The sequence below is a fragment of the Coloeus monedula genome (assembly GCF_965178545.1).
Source record: "Coloeus monedula genome assembly, chromosome: 4".
NCBI lineage: Eukaryota > Metazoa > Chordata > Aves > Passeriformes > Corvidae > Coloeus > Coloeus monedula.
In genome coordinates this window covers 10,413,617-10,432,648 of record NC_138784.1, presented here as the reverse complement: position 1 = coordinate 10,432,648, position 19,032 = coordinate 10,413,617, and the positions used below count along the sequence as shown (strand labels likewise).

The following is a 19,032-nucleotide window of genomic DNA, read 5'->3' as shown; positions in this document are numbered from 1 at the left end:
TGATTTTTGAGAAGCTTCGCACCTTGTGCACAAATAACTGTTTTTTAAGGCACTGAAACCAGACTGTTTTGAAGACACACCAAATCATGAGCCCTTTCTGAAAAAGTAGCACTGTTCCCCAACTTTTACCTATTCCACTTGTTTCCCATTCCCTGGTATTCACCATCCCTTATCACATGACTCCTGAAATTCTCTCCCTGGCACCCAAAACAGATGACTTTCACTGGTAAGGACTTAATGTAAAGTAGTCCTCTCTCCACGTAATTTGCTGCTTTTCCTCCAGCCATACCTTTAGAGCTGGTCAACACTTGCCTTCAAGCTAATCTTGTCAGAAACCCTCTGTTCTGCAGATCACAAAACTGGGGCAGACACTCCTCGTGAAGAGAACACATGTGGCTCTATCAAACCCACAGCAGGTGGAGTTCCTCAAAACTTCAGAGTTACCATGCAAATCTGTAACATTTTCCCTAAAAAGATGCAAGCACATCCTCCTTTTTTTTCTTGACAGTGAAAACAAAACCTCTTGTCATAAAAAAAATCACTCCCTTCCAAACCCAAAACTCATTCTGGTATGAAGAACTGCTGACAAAAGGTACCTGAGTCAACCACCTTCATTCATATCTTCAGTTCTTTCCCCTTCAAGGAATACATTGCATAAACGTGTTTCTGCTTGAGAGAGAACAGTCACAGCCACCGGGAAGCTGCACAGGTTCTGCATTTAGGAGCAGATATGGATCCAGCCAACACTGCAAAGCAATTCTGGCTAAACTGGGAAATGGGATGGAGAGCAAAGCAAGACTATACTGCTCCCTGAAGGTAGGGAACGTCAGCTGGGTGTGCTCAGATCTGCAGTCACTACTGGCATGCAAGCAGGGCTTTTTCCCTTAGCTTATTCTCTCTCCTATAAAGAACCATTGTAATTCAATGTGTGCTGATTTACAAACCACCCCAGTCAATTCTGAGTTATTGAGGACCAATTAATTTACAGCAGTACTTCTGAGTTTTGACAGAATCCAGGAAACTTCTTTCCTGGCAACACAGACAATGGACAAAAGATATTTGCCCTGGGACATTTTGTCAAGGAAAGACTAAAAAAAAATCCTGGCTTCAGGCAGTGTGAGTATAGCATATTATACAGCAGGACTATTACTCGCTGAGTACAGCTAGTGAGAATCTGAGAAGTGAACACACCTCAGACAAATGGTGGGAAATCAGACTGAAGCTCACTAACATTTTGTAGAAAGTTAAAAAACATTAGTCACTTGACAAGTCTGTTATCAGAAGAAAAACACTTCAGTATTTACAGTGTTAAAGAAAGGGAAAAGGAAAGGCTACCAAAATGAGGATAAAAGAATTTACTGTCTCAGCTCATGCACACATTCTGCTTTTCACAATACACTTGATTTTCTCTTTCATTTTTATGCTTTACTAAGGGTCAAAGCTTTGTGTACATGGCAAAACTAAATCATTGCTGACAAATGGGTGAAGCCAAAGGCGATTTCCTTTGTCTACACTTGTAAGGAGAGACATCCCCTGCTCTGGTTCAGCTGCACCCTGTGTTGTCAACAACTGTCAGCAGTGGTTGGATTTAGTGCATCAAGGAAAGCCCAAACAATTTGGAAAGAATGATTCAAGCTGAGTGGGTCCCACCCAGCTCCTCCAGAACACACATGCAGAACAGCCAAAGAAAGAAAAACATTTAAAAATTATCAGGAAAATGAACAGTAAAAACCCACCAGATCTGGCAGAGGGACTGAAAGCATCTGAAGTTACTTAAAAGTTGTAACCAAAAAAAACAAAAAAAAACCAAAAAAAAACCAAAAAAACACCAAAACAAACAAAACAAACAAACCACAGCTGATTTGTCAGTTCCCTGACTTAGGGAATTCCCCATCTCTCCATCACTTTGTCAGAGGAGTCTTTTATAAAGAAGCTAGTGAGAATAACAGTATCATCATTTAATTTATTTAGATGAAAGATAATCACAAGCCTTACGAACTGGAAGAAGACCACTGTAACTAATTTGAAAGGGACTTTGCCACTTGCCGTGTAGAAGACAAACCCAATCAATTAAAACAAAACACCAATTAATGAAGATTGTACTGGTGGTGTCTATCATGACTTTAAATCATGTCACTCTTCTCTCTCACACTTTAACAGCCAAAAGAATTACAATCTGCTTGGATTAATGCAGTACACTGTCATTAGGCTGGCAGTTAAATCCCTTTTCTGAGATTGTGTGATCTGAGTCACCAACATCTGCAAATATCTTTACATCTTGTGTAATAGCTGGCCTTAGATCTTGAGACACCAAAGTAAAAAGGCCTTTTTAATGCTTCCCACATTATTCTGGACTTACAACTCCACGATGACAGCAGCTTCTCAAAACAGCCCATGAATCAAATTTATTACCCAGTTTGTCATGTGGGATTTTCTTAACGCTAAACCAATAGAGCAACAACAAATCAAGGTCAGTGTTTATACTGCGTGCACAAAAATTAACCACATGCTCAAAAACAATTTTTGACACTGAAAAGGTATTTGGTCTCAAGGACTTTTGACATATGCAGCATTCACCAGCTCTTCTGCACATCTGGCAGTATCTGAGAAAACACCTCAAGCAACATTTCCCTCTCATGCCAGTCTGTCTTGACTTAAAACAAAAAAATAAATCTGGCAGCCATTCTACTGCTTCCAACATCAGTAGTCACACGTGAGAAAGACAATCCCATTGCAGGATGCTCATCCCAGGAACTAATTCAATCCCAAATAGTATAATTCAATATTTAAACAGATCAGTGGTTTCCAAATGATGGTTTAGTGGTAAAAGCAGCAGCACAGGAGACCTTTTTGCCATAGAGGTCAGAAATGAGATGGCATGTTACGGGCTTTGAAAACAAGTCTAGCTCTACAAATCCACTACCTTCTCCAGCCATAGAAGATGTTAAGATAACTGTTTCCTTCCTTAAATTAGAGCCTAACCATGGGGCATAATAAAATGTATGCTATACAGACATAAACAAGGAATGCTACCTTAAAAGCTTCAGTAATCTTTTACTTCCCCAAGAGCTGCTTGCAGCACTTGCCATTCCAGAGGAGCAGCCGCTGCTTACAGCCAGGCCTCCTGAGGCACAGCCAGCAAACAAACAACGTGACAGTAGCCACAGTGAGAACCCGGGGACACTTGCAGGGCACACCCACAGGGCTCCTCTGTCCTACAGAGGCTGCTCTGCAGGCTGCTGCAAGGGACCCAGGGCCACGCCGGGCCAGCCCCCACGTTCCCGGCACGCGGCCCAGGCCCTTCCCCGCCCCGCACCTCCTTGATGCGCTTCACCAGCGCGTTCTGGTCGAAGGCCACGGCCTCTGCACACTGGTGGAGGTGGTCCTGGTAGCGCAGGCACAGCTGCAGCACCTGCTGCGGGTCCAGCTTCTCCAGCTTGGCATTGGTCGGAGACGTCTGCCCACTGAGGAGTCCTACAGAGCAAAGGAAGGCCCAGAGTGAGTCTGACTGTTCATACAACTTAGTTTAGCTGCAATCCAAGAGACAGCAGAACAAACCCAGCAGACAAGATTTATGAGGGGTGATGAAAAGCTAATTCAGAATCATTCAAGGATGTTTCAAATTTATAGCAGTGCATAGAACAGTTTGCCATAGAGCTTGGCCCTCCCTGACAAAACCTAAACAGACTCTAAATGCAGGTCCGTAACGCACATCTCCCAGGTTTTCAGCCATACGCAAGTCCCGTTTTTTCTCCTCCACAAGCAATCCTAAACTGCGAAGAATGAGCCCTCTCCTCATCTATGTATGCCAAAAGGAGTTGAGATCTGCATTCCCAGAAGGGCACTGGACTCATACTATTTTCACCAGACTCACAGTGCCAAGACCAGAGCTCTAAAAATTCATTGGTCCCCCAAAATAAACCTGAGTAAACAAATGGCCCACCTTAAGTTAAATTATTAGGGGTGACATGTCTGCATTTTGCCTACCTTGCCTTTTTTAAATCTTCAGAACTCCTTTACCTTCTAATGCTTTTCTTTACACTCTCAAAGACTAGCAATATACCTCTTTTTGTTTCTTTAATATGAAATTAAGATTCCTACCTACAAGCATGACCAGATTTCACAAAAAGCTCATTAAAAAAAGACATTGGACTTAAAAGTGGGACACTGGTAATATTCAGAGGAGCAAAACTGCCCAGAGAAATTTCTCCTGCCCATTGTTTGTTGCCTACATAGCGCAACTTGAGAATGTTTGCTGAGCTCAAGCATGTGTGTGCCACACTGACCGCCTTCCCCACAGCAGCTGGAAAAAATGACACTAAGCTCTCAGGCCATCCTTTTTTTGCCATTTCATTTGCTTACTTTAATTTCATTTTCCTTCAGCATTAGCACAACTTTTTTCTTGTTGGGACACCATCTGTGACAAACTGCACATACACACAGCATGCTTTTCCCAAAACATCCATCAAGCTATGTAAACTGAATTCAGTGACTGCATGCATGTGCCCTCTGGGACTCTCATTTTACAGACAGGAAAAGACATTAAAACAGCAAATGTAAGCAAGTATCACACTAAGCAATTAAAAAGTAATAAATGCCAGTTATTTGGATTGGAAAAGCTCTTCTAAGAATGTACCTCAGTGGGAAATGGAAAGTATTTTGAATGGCCCCCATGCCTATTGGAAGCTCCAACTGGTAACATCGAGTTCTTGCCAAAGCACAAGAACAAGACAGAAACCAAGATGCAAGTAAGAAGCAGCTTATGAATATGAGCAAGTTAAACCTTTTTGAAAACATTTCCAGACCAAAATGAAAATAAAACTAGGACAGTAACTTCATCAAATATGAAGAAGAAGCAAGTTTACATTTCATCAACACTCAGCATCTTACTCTCCTGGGATGCTCTCAATTGCTCTCCACACAAAATGTCATCATAAGAGATAAATAAAAAAGGTAATTTTGTTTTACTGATTTGTCCACTACAATTGTGTTGCCACAGTCAAGAGGTCAGGAGAGGAAACAAACACTTCACCATTTAGTCTCAAAACCCTGTATTAGCAGCAGTCAAATTATTTTTTAGGTTTTGGAGGGAATAATCTCAAACAAAATCTTTGATTCATCAATATCAGTTGCACATGTTTCAAATCTACTTTCAGGTAAAGTACTCCGACAGGAACAAACCCACTGAAGGAAATAAGACTTTTTAAAATAGTTTATATTTCATGTTCTAGTGCTTCCTCAGTTCATGAATTGTGATCTTTTACAATATTATCTTGTTAGTATGAATGTTCAAATAATATTGTCGACTTATAACATGCTGAATGCTCACATAGGAACGAAGAGTTCACCATACACCTGAGGCACTTATCCTGTCTCTGCACTGATCAAATACATGATACTATCAACAAACTAATTTTCTTTTATTACTAATCTCTCACCAACTTCAAGAGGAAGAAGAAAATTAGACACTGTTTAAAAGATTTAATTAACATGAAGTATGTACTTTGGCCAACTTAGGCTGCTTATGAGAATTTTGAAGTGGAACAGGCCAAGGACTGTAAAATGAGCTAATAAAGAATATGCTACTTAACTCATGTACTTACAGCCTTGTACAGGTTACATGATGCTAAAAGAAAAATTAATAAACCTAAGCCTCTAATATCCTATCCAGAAAAACACAAGCTCGAGTGAAGGGAGACATTCCCTATTCAGCTGGAATTCCTTTGTAAGAAGGCAGAGGGGGAAGTACAATCCAGTACAAATGTTTGGACTAAGGATAAAAAACAAACATCATATGCTGCTTAAAGATAGACTATGATATTATTCTGGGTGATGCAGTAGGGAGAAACCAAAGGAATTAGCTTCTCCAAAGATCTCCGAGGTAATGCCAACAATGCTAGAGAACAATTTAGCTTATTTTCAACTTGCAAGAAACGAAAAAGTACAGTAAACAACAGCCAAAAAAGGCCATGCAGCCTGGCAGAAACTCCCATTGTCAGAAAGACAATCCACCATTTTTGCTGCTCACTGTAACCACTTACTAACCATGCTATAAATATTAACATTTCTTACTAACATTCCCCTCTGCCCTGCTCAGGTGAGTCCCCACCTGGAGCACTGCATCCAGCTCTGGGTTCCCAGCACAAGATAGACATGGATCTGCTGGAGCAAGGCCACAGGAGGGACACAAAAATGGTCAGAAGGCTGCAACACCTCTACTGTGAGGGAAGACAGAGAGCTGGGGTCGTTCAGCCTGAAAAACAGAAACCTCCAGAGAGCCTTATCATGGCCTTTCAATATTTAAAGGTGCTTGTGAAAAAGACAAAGAGAGACTTTTACAAGGGCCTTTAAGTGACAGGACAAGGGACAATAGTTTTAAACCAGAAGAAATTTAAACTGGACATAAAGAAGACATGTTCACAATGAGGGTGGTGGGAAGCTGGATGGCCTATCCCTGAAAGTGTTCAAGGTAAGGCTGGATGGGGCTTTGAGCAACCTCATCTAGTGAAAGGTAGTCAAAGATGTCTCTGCCCATAACAGGGTGGTTGGACTACATGATCTTCAAAAGTCCCTCCCGACCAAAAGCATTCTATGATTTATTCGCGCATTTTACTTTTTAGCAAGCCTTATTTATATTATAATAACATAACGTATTAGTAAAAATCTCTCCTCTTGAATATCATTGCTTCCTTTTTAAAGCCTTGTCCCACATTTTGACCTCTCCACTGAACAGGGCCATCCCTCAGTGACTGGTCTACATGTGGTTTGTAAGAGGATATGAGATCACATCTGTTGCAATAACATATTTATTAGGTCACTCCTACAAGTGCCAAAATGGGGAGAAACAGAGATCGCTGAGTGGTTCAGGCTCGCTCCTGAAATATCCATAACTTGAACCTGGCCACCAGCACATCTCAGAGCGAGCAACCAGCCACCGGGGTACTATCTCTTCTGCACTGAGGAAATGGTGTTCCTGTGACGACTTCTGTGGGATTATTACTCCCCAGCCCCTCAAGAGCACAGTTCTGCTCTTAAATGAAAAGAAAACAGCATCAAGAGCTTTCATTTCTTGTTAAACTGAATATTCATTTTTCAAGCTGCTGGTTCTCTTCCAAAGAAGGAAGCACACCAGGAATCCTCTGTGCACTGTCTGGAGCCTTGGGAAGAGGCTGCTTGGCACATGAGTGATACAACACACCCCAACATCACAAGGGACGGCAGCACAGGGGGTGTCGTGGCTGGGGAAACAGGAACAGGAGAATGGGAGAATGCCTCCTGCAGAGCTCCAGTGCATGGACCAGAAGGGTCTGGCAAGTGCCAAACATTACACAGTCCTGGCTATCCAATTCCACCATCAAACAAGGAAGACCACAGACCACCTTTGTGCCTGCCAGGATGAAGAGAAGTAAAATCTCCTACCTACTCAGACACATCTGGTCAATGAAAAGCATGACCGGGAGGTGACAAACAGCAGCTGAGACAGAGTCACATTTCTAAAGCACAATGGTGCTTCAGAAAAAACCAGCTCAATACACCAAGTATGTCGTGCACAGAGAAATATCATATATCACTACAAGGCTAGCTGACCCACAGACTTGACAAATCTGTTATTGTTTCCATATTCCTTGGCAAAGCAGAGGCATGTTAAAACCATTTTCCTCCTACTTAGTCATCTCCTTGTTGGTTCCAGGTCAACATACACGTCCAACAAATCACATCCTACTGAGCAGAAGAAAGCTGTTAGTTTAAAAAGCAGTTTTATGACTAGAAGTGAAGTTCTTGAAAGAAAGCTTTTCACGCAATACTGATTCTACTCACATACAGAACATAGTACCCCACCATAGTTACATTCTGCTGCTTTAATGAGCAATCCCAACACCTTGAATGCTTTCCAACCTGAAAAGCATTAATATTTCTTTTTGACTTCTGTATTTCCACTTGTCAATCCCCTTTTCAACCAGTAACAGCAGGCATTACAAAAAGAAAACCAGTAGGTTGTTAACTTAATATTACAGACAGCAAAGCATATTATGCTGTGGGGTCTTGTTACTAATTTTAAGGCCAGAAAGAGTTGCTGTCATCAGCTAACCAATCTTTCTGTGGAATCTAAGAGAGGACTTCAGAAGTTACACCTTCTTAAATCAGACCAGAAGTCTATCTTGCCCAGATACTACTTCCAACATCTGACAACAGTGGACATTTAAAAAAACCCCCATCTCTTATACGCCTCCCAAGTTACTAATAAAAATTTCAGGCAGAAAAGACTGAGCTCAACGAAGCCGTCGATACTTGAATTTCACTACTCCTTTTTGAAAGGTATACCTTCATCTCGACAATATCCTGTGACAATAAGTATGATGCCTATTTACACAACATGAAAAAAACCCTTCTCATTTGCTTTACGCTCTGTTATTGTGCTGACACAACAGAAGTTTGAGCAGGTTGTACTTCATTCCAGCATCTCTCCAAGCTCAGAAACCGCACTAATCAGTTTCCTCTCCCAGAGATGACTTTATTTCTTTGATTACCTCTGTAATACCTTCAAATGCTTCTAACCTGAGGCCTTACTTCCCTCTAGAAGCCAAGTCAGTTCTTCTCCAGAGTGTATTGGTTACACCTCTAAAAATGCAGTTGCTTTTGTAATTGCTACCCCTTTGCAGGACCTGCTAATCACCAACACCCTTTTAAAGAGTGTGCATTACAGTGTGTTGCACATGTCATCACCTCCTCCCCCAAGACCAAGGTTAAATAAAGCATCAGATTCCACACCACAGTCAGCAATGGCTTGTCAGCTTGACAGAGGCATTCCTGATGCTTGGTACCTGTTTCTGGAGGTTTATTACCATTTTTTCTAAAACCTCTTCTGTGAACACGTCTCCTTCATCCTTGTAAAGAAGGATGCTTCTCTGAAAGTTTTCTCTGAAGACAATCCCACAGACTCTCCAGCAAGCTTCTAGAGAACTTAAAAAGCTTTTATTAAGTACATACAAGTAGAAAGCCATTTTGAAGGAAATTTCTGTTCGGGTTTTCTGGTGACTTCCTATGCAACCCACTACAATCTGTAATCTTTTGTTCTCCTAACACAAGTTTCTTTTTGCCTGGGTTTGGGGATTTTTTTGTTTGTTTTTGGAGTGTGGGTATCTTTTTGCCTACAGGTCCCTTCATACTGCTTTAACTACACTGTTTTTCCTTCTCCCATTCTTCAAACCCACCTGTACTGCCTGAAAACTTATTTCACCCATTCTCGTACTTCTCTTGCTACCCTCATTTTTTTTATGATATTCCTCTTCATAGAATTAATCCAAGACAGTAAAATTTTTCACTTCTTCTATCCCTCACGAATTTGAGTTGACTACAGCTGCTATAGTATATAATAATAATGATAGAGATATAGTAGAGTCATTTCATTTACTATCATTAAGGCAACATTAGTTTCAGCTCAAAAAGAACTAATGTTTTTCAAGTCTCCAAGAATTTTCCTGTGTTCCAAGGGTATTTAAAAACAATCAACCTCACAACTTGTCTCATATCAAGCATTTTTAAAGCTCTTAGGTAGAAGCTACCCAGTCTGGTCAGCTTCTTAAATACAGTCTGGCCTCAGTGGCCATGGATTAACTATTACAGTTGTCTTCCTGGTTGCTATTTGCATGGGAAGATTGTTTTGCCAGTACCTTCAAGATTCCTAAGTACCAAAAAAAGATCCCCACAAGAAACAGATGAAATTACAGCCCTAAAGACAGAGCCTTGCTTCTTGACTGTTGCTGCTTCCACATGTTTGGAGGCAGCAGCTTGTTATTAGCTGAAATAGAGAGCTCACTTCCATACATTCTCCATGCAGGAGCACTTTAACATCACCTACTGAAAAGAAAGAATTGCACACCTATGTGCAGCAGAATAAAAGGTATTAAAATACTTGCACACAGATATGGTAATCAGATTGACAGGACTCTTACTGACTAAATGCTTTGAATTCTAATAGTGTATTTCCTCTCTCATTCTTGAAAACTAAGAAAAGACTAAATTTTTCACCAAAGCCTGAACAGTTAAAAAAACTTTTCTGAAGGTTGTTTTGGTTTTATTGTGGGGTTTTTGGTGGTTTGTTTTTTGGTTGGTTGAGGAAGGTTTTGTTTGTCTGTGTGTTTTTAATAACACCTGAGTTAGGAAACATAAACATTTATACACTCAAATTTTTAAAACTCAGGCCACCATTAAGAAAACAGCAATTAGTTGAAGTCAATTATAAAGAAACTGAAAAATAAAATAAAAATAAAATCACTACTATTCACCCAGAAATCTTTAAGCTGAAATGCAGATGACCACACGATCTTTTTCTCAGAGCAGTTAATTTTCTGAAAATCTGACTGAAAAAATACCTTGTACTAAAATACATATTCACTCCAAAAAAAAAGTTGGCTTTGTCGCCTGGGTATTTTCAATTCCTTTGAACTTTAGTGGGAGAGCACAATCACTGTAGGCAAACTGAATAGCTATTGTGTAAGCAAAGAACACATTGGTATTGTTGCGAGGAATGTTGGCTGTAGCAGCAGATTTTCCCTCTACTTTGGAGTCGGTACCATGTGACCCTTTACTTCTGCATGGGTGACAGACGGGCTGAGGACTCTCCTCCTGTCTATCGTTTAAGAGGCATCTTTTCTGACCACAGAGCTCAAACATGCTCTTTTTGTGAATTCTCCACCTGGGTCTCCTAACACTCTCTAAGTTATGGCCTGCAAGACATTAGTCACCGAGATATATGAATCACCTGCCCTCTTGTTCCTCCACCATGTGTCTTAAAAAACAAACATTAAGAAGATTCAGGGCATTTAGGCTTCTATAAAAGTGTAGATTGCTACAATTCTAAGACAAACCCCCCACATTCTTACACATTTCCACCTATTGAGGTCACATAACTTACATTAGAGAAACTTTGATTCAGAGGGGATTTTGCTGTTGTTATCATTATTGTTAAATAAGTATTTGTTTGTGATACTTCTGCTTTCCTATGGAGGCTCATTTTGCTTAAGCCTTACATTCTGCAAAGATCTCTATATATCATTAGAGCTTTCTCTTCCACACAGGGATGGCCACACATAACCAATAACCTGGACAGAGTTTTTTTGCACCACTGAAGTTTGCGGCTTCTCTCACGTGATGACTTTTGCTCCATGCTTTGTATAAGTCACACAGCATTTAGCACAATGGAGCCAGATCGTGACCAGGACTTTGAAGACTGCTGAAGACAAATGTCTCTCAGTGACACAAAAAATGCTTAAAGGAAAGCTTCCATTTTAAAAGAAGCAAAGCTGAAAGAAATCAGAAATGCTGTCTCATTTAGATTGTTAGGAACCTGAATGTCCAAAAGGAGAAAACAATGCACCATCTGCATGTGCATTCAGCCTGGAGTCACATAACATGTACCTCTCTGCAAGTACGAGATTGCCCACGGGTTCCATCTTCAAAAAGTTGCTAGAGGTTGCCACAAAACTGGAAGCTTCTTTTGAAGCTTCAGGTAGGGAAAAAGATACACAATATACTCTGAAGAAAGCACACAGCTGCACTTTGTCAACTAAAAGCAGCCAAGATCCTACTCAGTTCATCTCCCCACTAACTTTTCACTTCTAGAGCACAGAAGTAATATGGAAAAGAAGTGGTTTTGACTACACAGTTGCAATATCATAGGTCAACTTCCTGCAACAGACCTCGAAGTATAAAAATAGACGTAAGGGTGAAAAAAAGGACAGGATTATTCAGAGAGAAGTGAGAGACAATGCTCTTGTGCTATGCAATAAATTGTATCTGCTATGCAACAACCTTTTTTCCTTGGAAACACACCAAGAGAGACCCAAGAGCTACCATCATCTGATCATATACGCACATCATACCCATGGGCTACAGCGGACCCTGTTATTCTAAGTACTCTGCAAACCCAAAAGCCTGAAGACTAACATCATCTTAAAAGATAAGGAATCGAGGCACCAAGGGATTAGAGGATTTACCTGAGACCACAGGGAAGCTGCTGTCCCTTGGCCTGATGACTTCAGTGCCAGAACACCCTTCCCCTTCTTCGGCCCTCAAATACCGAACACCAGTGGGACAGGCAGCAGAGGAGCCTCATTTCCTACAGCACCGCAAGAGCTGAGCACTGACACAGCCTCTCCCACACAGATTCCCAGACATCTAATAAAGGTTCATAAAAGCCAGAGCCAAATCAGAGGCTTCTTCCTTCTGACTCCCAAATTCGTGCTCCATGGAAGGGAAGATCCAGCTCCCACCTTCCTCACCATGTGCCTCACCACAGCTCCTGCACAGAAAATTACTCATTCCACTAAAACCATAGACAACTAATCCTGTGGTTTTCTCTTTCCTCTAGGGTAGTAAAAGGAATCAGGGCACCATGAGATCACATACTAGAACTAGTCCCAGGAGAAAGGGAAGGAAAGGACAGAGGGGGACTTCTCTGTTTTAGCAGCAACAAGATGTCACTTCAATTATTTTATGCGTGCAAAGCCTTGAGTGAGTCTCAACTTTACATCCACCATTCTTCCTTAAAAAAAATGGGACCTGAACTACCTTTTGTATCTCTCTCTCTCTGCAAAGTTTTCTAGGCTGTAGATGGAAGAAAAGCTGGACAACAGGATCAAATAAACTCAATTTCTTTTAAATAATTTTTTTTAAAATCTACAAGCTAAAAATCCATGCAACTGATTCTATAACTAGTACTAAAGATAAACCTCACAGTAATCTTTATTTTATTTTATTTTAGGCAAAAGTGCATGGATATTCATCCACATGACACAGCCCATACCTGCAGGAAAAAAACCAAACAAACCAAACAAAAACCCAGTGTTTTGTGGTTTAGAGAAAAGGTGACATCTAAAATCACTTGTAAGCACAAGGGCACCCATGTGAAGCTGGGGTACGTTTGCTACTCCACAATAACCAGCCTGTGTACACACACTAACCCCAGGTAAATTCAGTGGGGGCACATACACTGTGCTGCTTTCACCAAGAGCCCAGAAGTTTGGAGAAAATTATCAGGCAGCAATGTCAGTTTACTTTTGGGCATTTTCTTCAGATGTAAATCTGAGAGTCTTCTTTGCAATTTACTTTCACATTATGGCATGAAGCAAGACTGATCAACAGGCCATTTACTAACAGATTCAGCGAGACCACGATTTTGGTTCTTTTCCACGCATGGAGAAAACTGTTTTAAAAGTGGCAGAGAAAACCTTCACTAAAAGAATTCCTTTTAAATAAGTAATAGGATCTGTTGGTGAATGTTTTATCAATACTTTGCAATTGCAAACCAAGCCCAGTGCTGCTGCTGGTATAACCATCATTTTATATACATGAAACACACAGTTTCTCTTTGGTACCTATGAACACTTTTCACAGAATCACATAATATTCTGCGTTGGAAGGGACTCAGTGATCATCAACCCCAACTCATTTACTTCCTATCAGTTTTGTACCAGCACACTGCCATAATAAAAAGAATTATGGCCATGTCATGGCCTTTGCCTGTTTTTCAAGAGCACTATTTAAAATTTACGTTAAAGAAGCATTGTCCAAAATATATTATCGGCATGTTCTGGCCACAGGTAGCAGGAACAGTAATTTATCTCTACCATGTGCGTTCAGGAAGATATAGCAAAGAACAAGAGTAAACTCGTAAATGCAACAGAGTTGACATTTTCTACTTTGTCTTCTTTTCTCACACACAACCCACTCATCACATTGCTAGCAATGTGGGCTGCCATTTCACATCCAGTTTTAATTTGGATGACACTTATTTCTTCTCTGAAGGCTTTACCAGCCTGACTTGAAATGGCTGCACTACTCAGGAGTAGCAAAGCCCAAGTGGGGCTGAGGAAACATTTGAAATTTTATAATCCATACATATATAGCCCATACAGCATATACTTTACAGAAATTAAGAAACTGTTCCTTACTTTTTCTTATAACAAGTTTAACTGGATTCTCTTGGTTTTTAGAGTAAGTGGTTATCTACTAAGAAGTCCAGAGGGAAATATGGAGCTGGCACAAAATTGTAACAACTAAATTTAGGATACTGAAATGACCTAAAAGCTGAGTTGGGGAGGGAAGCAGGGTACAACACACACACTATTTACTTCTGACAGTATTTTTAAAAAACTAGTAATTCAGCTTGGAGGGCCTTATTATGGCACCTGAAACATTCAACAGTTACACAGAAGTAAGTGGCCCACTGTGCTCTGTATTACCTCTGTATTTATCATCTTCTGTCAAATACTGTCAAGTGGCAAAGTGCCTTAAAGAAAGACAAAGCACAATAAGGAATCCTTAGCAGGAAGTGTTTTAAAACTCCCAGAGGAGGGGGAAAAAAATAAAGCAAGCTGCACCTCCTCAGTTTACATTCTTTCTGCAATTCAGTAAATGAACTCATTAGTAAAAATATTATGAAAGAGCATCATCTCACTATTAAAATAAGTTGCTACTTAAGCAAGCTTTGAATACCTCATGACAACATTTGTGTGATCCTGTCCTTCTAGGTAACTGCAATCTAGGAGTACTGCTTTTACCAGCTGGAAGTAACAGCCCAGGGTCAGGAAGCCTGGGAGCTTCTTGAGCCTGACTCAAGCATGTGTACCACTTCTCTACAGTTAGAAATAGCCAGAATATAACAATTCATTCATTCCTCCACTTAACCCCCTCAAAACAGTGCAGCTGTAAAAACATCCCCCCTTATTTTTTATTTTTCTATATACAGCCTGCTGATGGTGTGCTCACACACAGCATGAACCTACTTCCTACGCCTGTCATGGAAAGAGTATCAGTCATTTTACAGCAAAACTTCACCATAAAGCTTTTAAATACGTGGCAGGTGGAGTTTTGCTCATCCTGAATCATATCTCCCTCAAGGTACTTATAAGGTCCATTACAAGACCTAAAAAGACTTTCCAGCTGGAAAGCCTCCCAGCATTTGGAAAAGTCCCCTGTCCCTGTTAAAGACACACTCTCAGAACTACATCCTGAGTAGATCTTGGGGTGCCCTGCCACCAAAAATGAAATTCATCTTGTTGCTCTGCCACCCCTCCTTGCCATTCCTGTTCCAGTTCTGGTTCTCACTAAGCTCCTGCACAGATGGATTGAGCCCACCAACCTACCAGAAAACTACCTACTTGTCACCCCTAGAATCTCCTCATCCCACGGAGCTAAGCTGGCTCACAAGGGGGCCAACAAGAAGCAGCACAAAACAAAGCCATAGGTATGTCCTCCCTCCTCACAGCTGTTAGATCGACTCTCCTGCTCTGGGGATGATCTGGAGACAGACAGACAGACATTCTTTCACAGTCTGGGGCAGAGTCTGGCATGCAAACTTATAAAAGCACCTCCCCAAGCAGAGAATTCACTCTTGGCATCATCTTCCTGCACTGTGAGGGAAAGAAAAATACATCATGTTATGGATATGTACAGCATCAGAATACCACCAGTAAGAGTAATTATGGTACACAAGGACATACAATACCAGATGCTCCTAATACTAGAAAATAAGCACAACAGCCAAATAAAACTAAAAACACTGAATAGTTACTCAGCTGCTGAGTTTAATATTAATATATATACATGCCCATAAAGCTCACTTTCTCTTCATTGAAACAACAGTTTGGTTTGTGACAGTGACAGCAATTAATTCTCCAGCTATTAACAGAAAGTAGCTGCTCCAGATGCTGTTTTCGTATCGGGTCCTACACAAACACCTCCACTTCTGCAGTGATTTTAGCACTGCTTTTTCAAATGACACAAAAACAGACTGAGAGATAGATTTCAGTAAAGGCCACACTTTGTAGGGGAAGAATTTTGATCATCTGGGAACCTGTAACCTCAGGGATGATAACAGAAGAACCATTTTTTGTTCTGAAATTACGAAGCATTTCTTGTTCTTACTAATATAAATACCTATCAACATGTTGACTCCACATCTCCACTCTAGCAATAAAAGTCTAAAAGCAGTAAGAAAACAAACTGTGGTAATGCAGATACATACACATCTTTTCTTGGATTGCAGAAAGAATAGGAAAACCAGCTCTACAGAAACACAAGCAATAGCAACATGTAACAGTATCTACCTCCTCAACTTCTTTAAAGTTAAGGTATAAAACAATTTAGAACATGTTAGAACTTGAAAGTCCAGAGCTTTTGACTTCTTAAGACTCTCTTAGAAATTCACTAGAACCTTAAATGTTTTCATCCAACTCTGTAGTTAACGAATGTGTGATCTTTTTCCCCTTCTTATGACCTAGTTTAGGAGAGGAGAACAGCACTTGCAGCAGCAGTTAAATGACTTGTTTGATTTTGATAGCATTCAGTAAAGGAGTGGAACATGCACCAAACCTGATTGTTCTCCTTCCCAAGTCAAACTGCCTGCCCTTATCAAAGGCTCCAGCCAACACAAACACAACACAACACAACCACAACTTTTCCTTGTCCAGTGTGCCTTGAAGGCTGGTGCACTGCTCTTTGCTCATGCCCAGAGCTGAGTCATTGCAAAGGTCTCAAGTGTGCACAAGTCCAGTGAGGTCATTCACCAGAGAACACTCCAATCTGCTCCATCAACACCATACTAGACACAGAGTATTCTGAATGAGACAGCGTGGTCTAGCAGGAAGTGATCAAACTGAAAAGCTTCCAGAGGGTCACACATACCTGAGGGAATCCCATACCAAGAGGGTCAAAGGTAAAGCTTTGCCTCCTTACTCTGCCACAGCAGCCCTACAAGCCTGGCGGTGAGAGCCAGCTGAACACAGTAAATTGTTAAACTGATTTACAAAGTTTGAGCTCCAAACAATGCAGTTCTTAAACCCTTTAATGTTCTGAAAAAGAATGGCCCAACTTCCCACAAGTGCTCAGTATCCTGAAGGGCTGTTTGATATCCACACAAACACCTTAGAGGATGTTTGGATGGTTCAGGTTGCTGATAGCAACCTATGTACACGGTGAAGATGAGGAAAGGGAAAGGAAGGATACACAACATGACCTCACATCTGTACTCCTAGAAGGCTCAGTACTGGCACCGATTCCAGCCAAGGAGAACTCTTTTCTAGTTTAACTTGTGCCACTTTAGAAACAGTCTGCTCTGAACTAGAATGCATGAACACAGAGCAAACACCATACAACTCCTATTCTTGTTATACCTTTTAAATTTTTTTTTTTAAAAATCCCTGTCACTTCTGTGCTCTACCAGGAGCATTCATACAGGGGATGACCAGTAGATGTTTCAGTATAGACAACTCATAGATTAGATGCTGTTAAAGATTTCCCATGGTTTTTTAGGTTGTAGAAGATTGTTTTGTTTCTAGAAGCAGTTTTTTCTAGAACTGTTCTATCATTACATCCACTCATCATATCTACATCTTTTCTGGGGTGCTTTCCAAGACTGCTCACCTTCAAATTCACCACATACCTACCAGTTGTTACTTCTTGGCTACAGAGTGGTCCCTGTTGAAAGGCAGCTTTCACTGTTCTGCTACCTATGTGACATAAGTCTCTTTTTCTACAGAGAAAACTCTGCATTACTTGAAGCATAAAATATGATGAAGCTTTAAAAGGACATACAGAGATTGAGGGTGAGGGGATATCCTCCTATTCATTGGCCAGGCACCGAAACTACCAGAGGTCAAAAAAGCTGAACTTCTTTATTCAAGCAGAAATTCCCATTGAAGCCCAAGGAGGTTTTGTTGAATGAGGACCACAGGAATAAGCCTGTAGTACTCTCTGGACTGGGAGCAAGTCAAAGCAAATTACGCAACAGCTGTCAGGAATCTGTGTACAGGTCTGCAGAGCCACAGTGTAGGAGGAGCCCTGGTGCATTCATAACCTTTGTCTATTTATGTTCCAGCACTGAGACCCCTTCCAACAAAACAAGCCATGCTTTAATATACTTTGATTAGAACAATGTATAGCAAACAGCTCTCTCCTCCTCTTCCTCTTTCCCCTCCCCTCCTTCCCACCCTTCCCTCTCCTTCCTCTTGCTGTGTTGTGCTGTTTGTGTGGAAAAAAACGAGCTCCTGCCCTTGCCAAGAGTGACATCAACTCATTCTTATCCAGTGATGTCCAGCAGAATCTTCCTCTGATAAACATTTGCTCAGTGTCAGAGCCCCAAGGTTACTGGCTGCATTTTGTTTTCATTGTCATGTTTTCTGACACTTTGCTGCTCGTTATACATTAAAATCCTCCCCCTTGCATGTCTTCGACCTGGAGCAGAGTGAGGCCATGAACAGGACATTCCTTGCTGCTTACCCGGGTCTCCCACCACCCCCTCCCCCTCAAACAAGAGTCTGTTTGTCTCCCTGTGAACAAGAAAAAGCTGATACTGCAGAGAAGAAAACAAAACAAAACAAAACATATGTGAACAAATTCAGGAGTGCAGACCCATATCTTTTTAACCTTAGGTTTCTTCTTTTTTCTTTTTTTTACAGATTTTCTTATATCCTTTCCTAGCCTGCTCTAAAGTTGTGAACAGACACAGCTGATAAATGGGCTGGTGTACCTTCCTCCCACCTGATGAAGAACCTCAGATGTTTTCCTCTTCTCCCCTCCCTCCTTTATCCATCCTCTCCTCATGAGCCACCAGCTTTCTGGAGAGAAAGGATGCAAATGATCTTTTGCCTGGCATGTTCCCCATACCCCTTAACCAAGCTGACATTTATCTGAAGTACGCCAACCTGTGCCTTCAGACAACTAGTGCTGAATGAAAGGCATTGCTTTCTGTCCCAGCAACATGGAATCCACGGACAATCTATTAAAGCAAGAAGGAGAGAAAATTTTGACAAAACCTAAAGGGCTGAGTAAAGCTCAAGAGCCCTGAAATGTCTAGCAGTGAATAAAGACTGTAAAGAAAGTGAATAGACACCTTTTACCTTGAGTGGGTACATACAACTCCATCAAAGAGAAAGCACTCTACAAAAACTTCAACTTACAGATAATGGATATGTTGCAACTACAACTGCATCCCTCCCTGGCGCATCGGGGAGCAAGAAAAATCCATTTGTC

The 19,032-nt window shown here is 41.0% G+C and overlaps 1 protein-coding gene across 2 annotated transcripts in view; it reads right to left on the bottom strand.

Annotated features, from left to right (window-relative positions):
• Positions 1-19,032, bottom strand: part of BORCS5 (BLOC-1 related complex subunit 5) — a 64,496-nt gene that overhangs the window by 17,272 nt on the left and 28,192 nt on the right. For both annotated transcript variants that reach the window (XM_082279780.1, XM_082279781.1), the window contains exon 3: positions 3,317-3,474. In XM_082279780.1, coding sequence (XP_082135906.1) covers positions 3,317-3,474 — 158 coding nt within the window. The remainder of the gene's footprint in view (positions 1-3,316; positions 3,475-19,032) is intronic.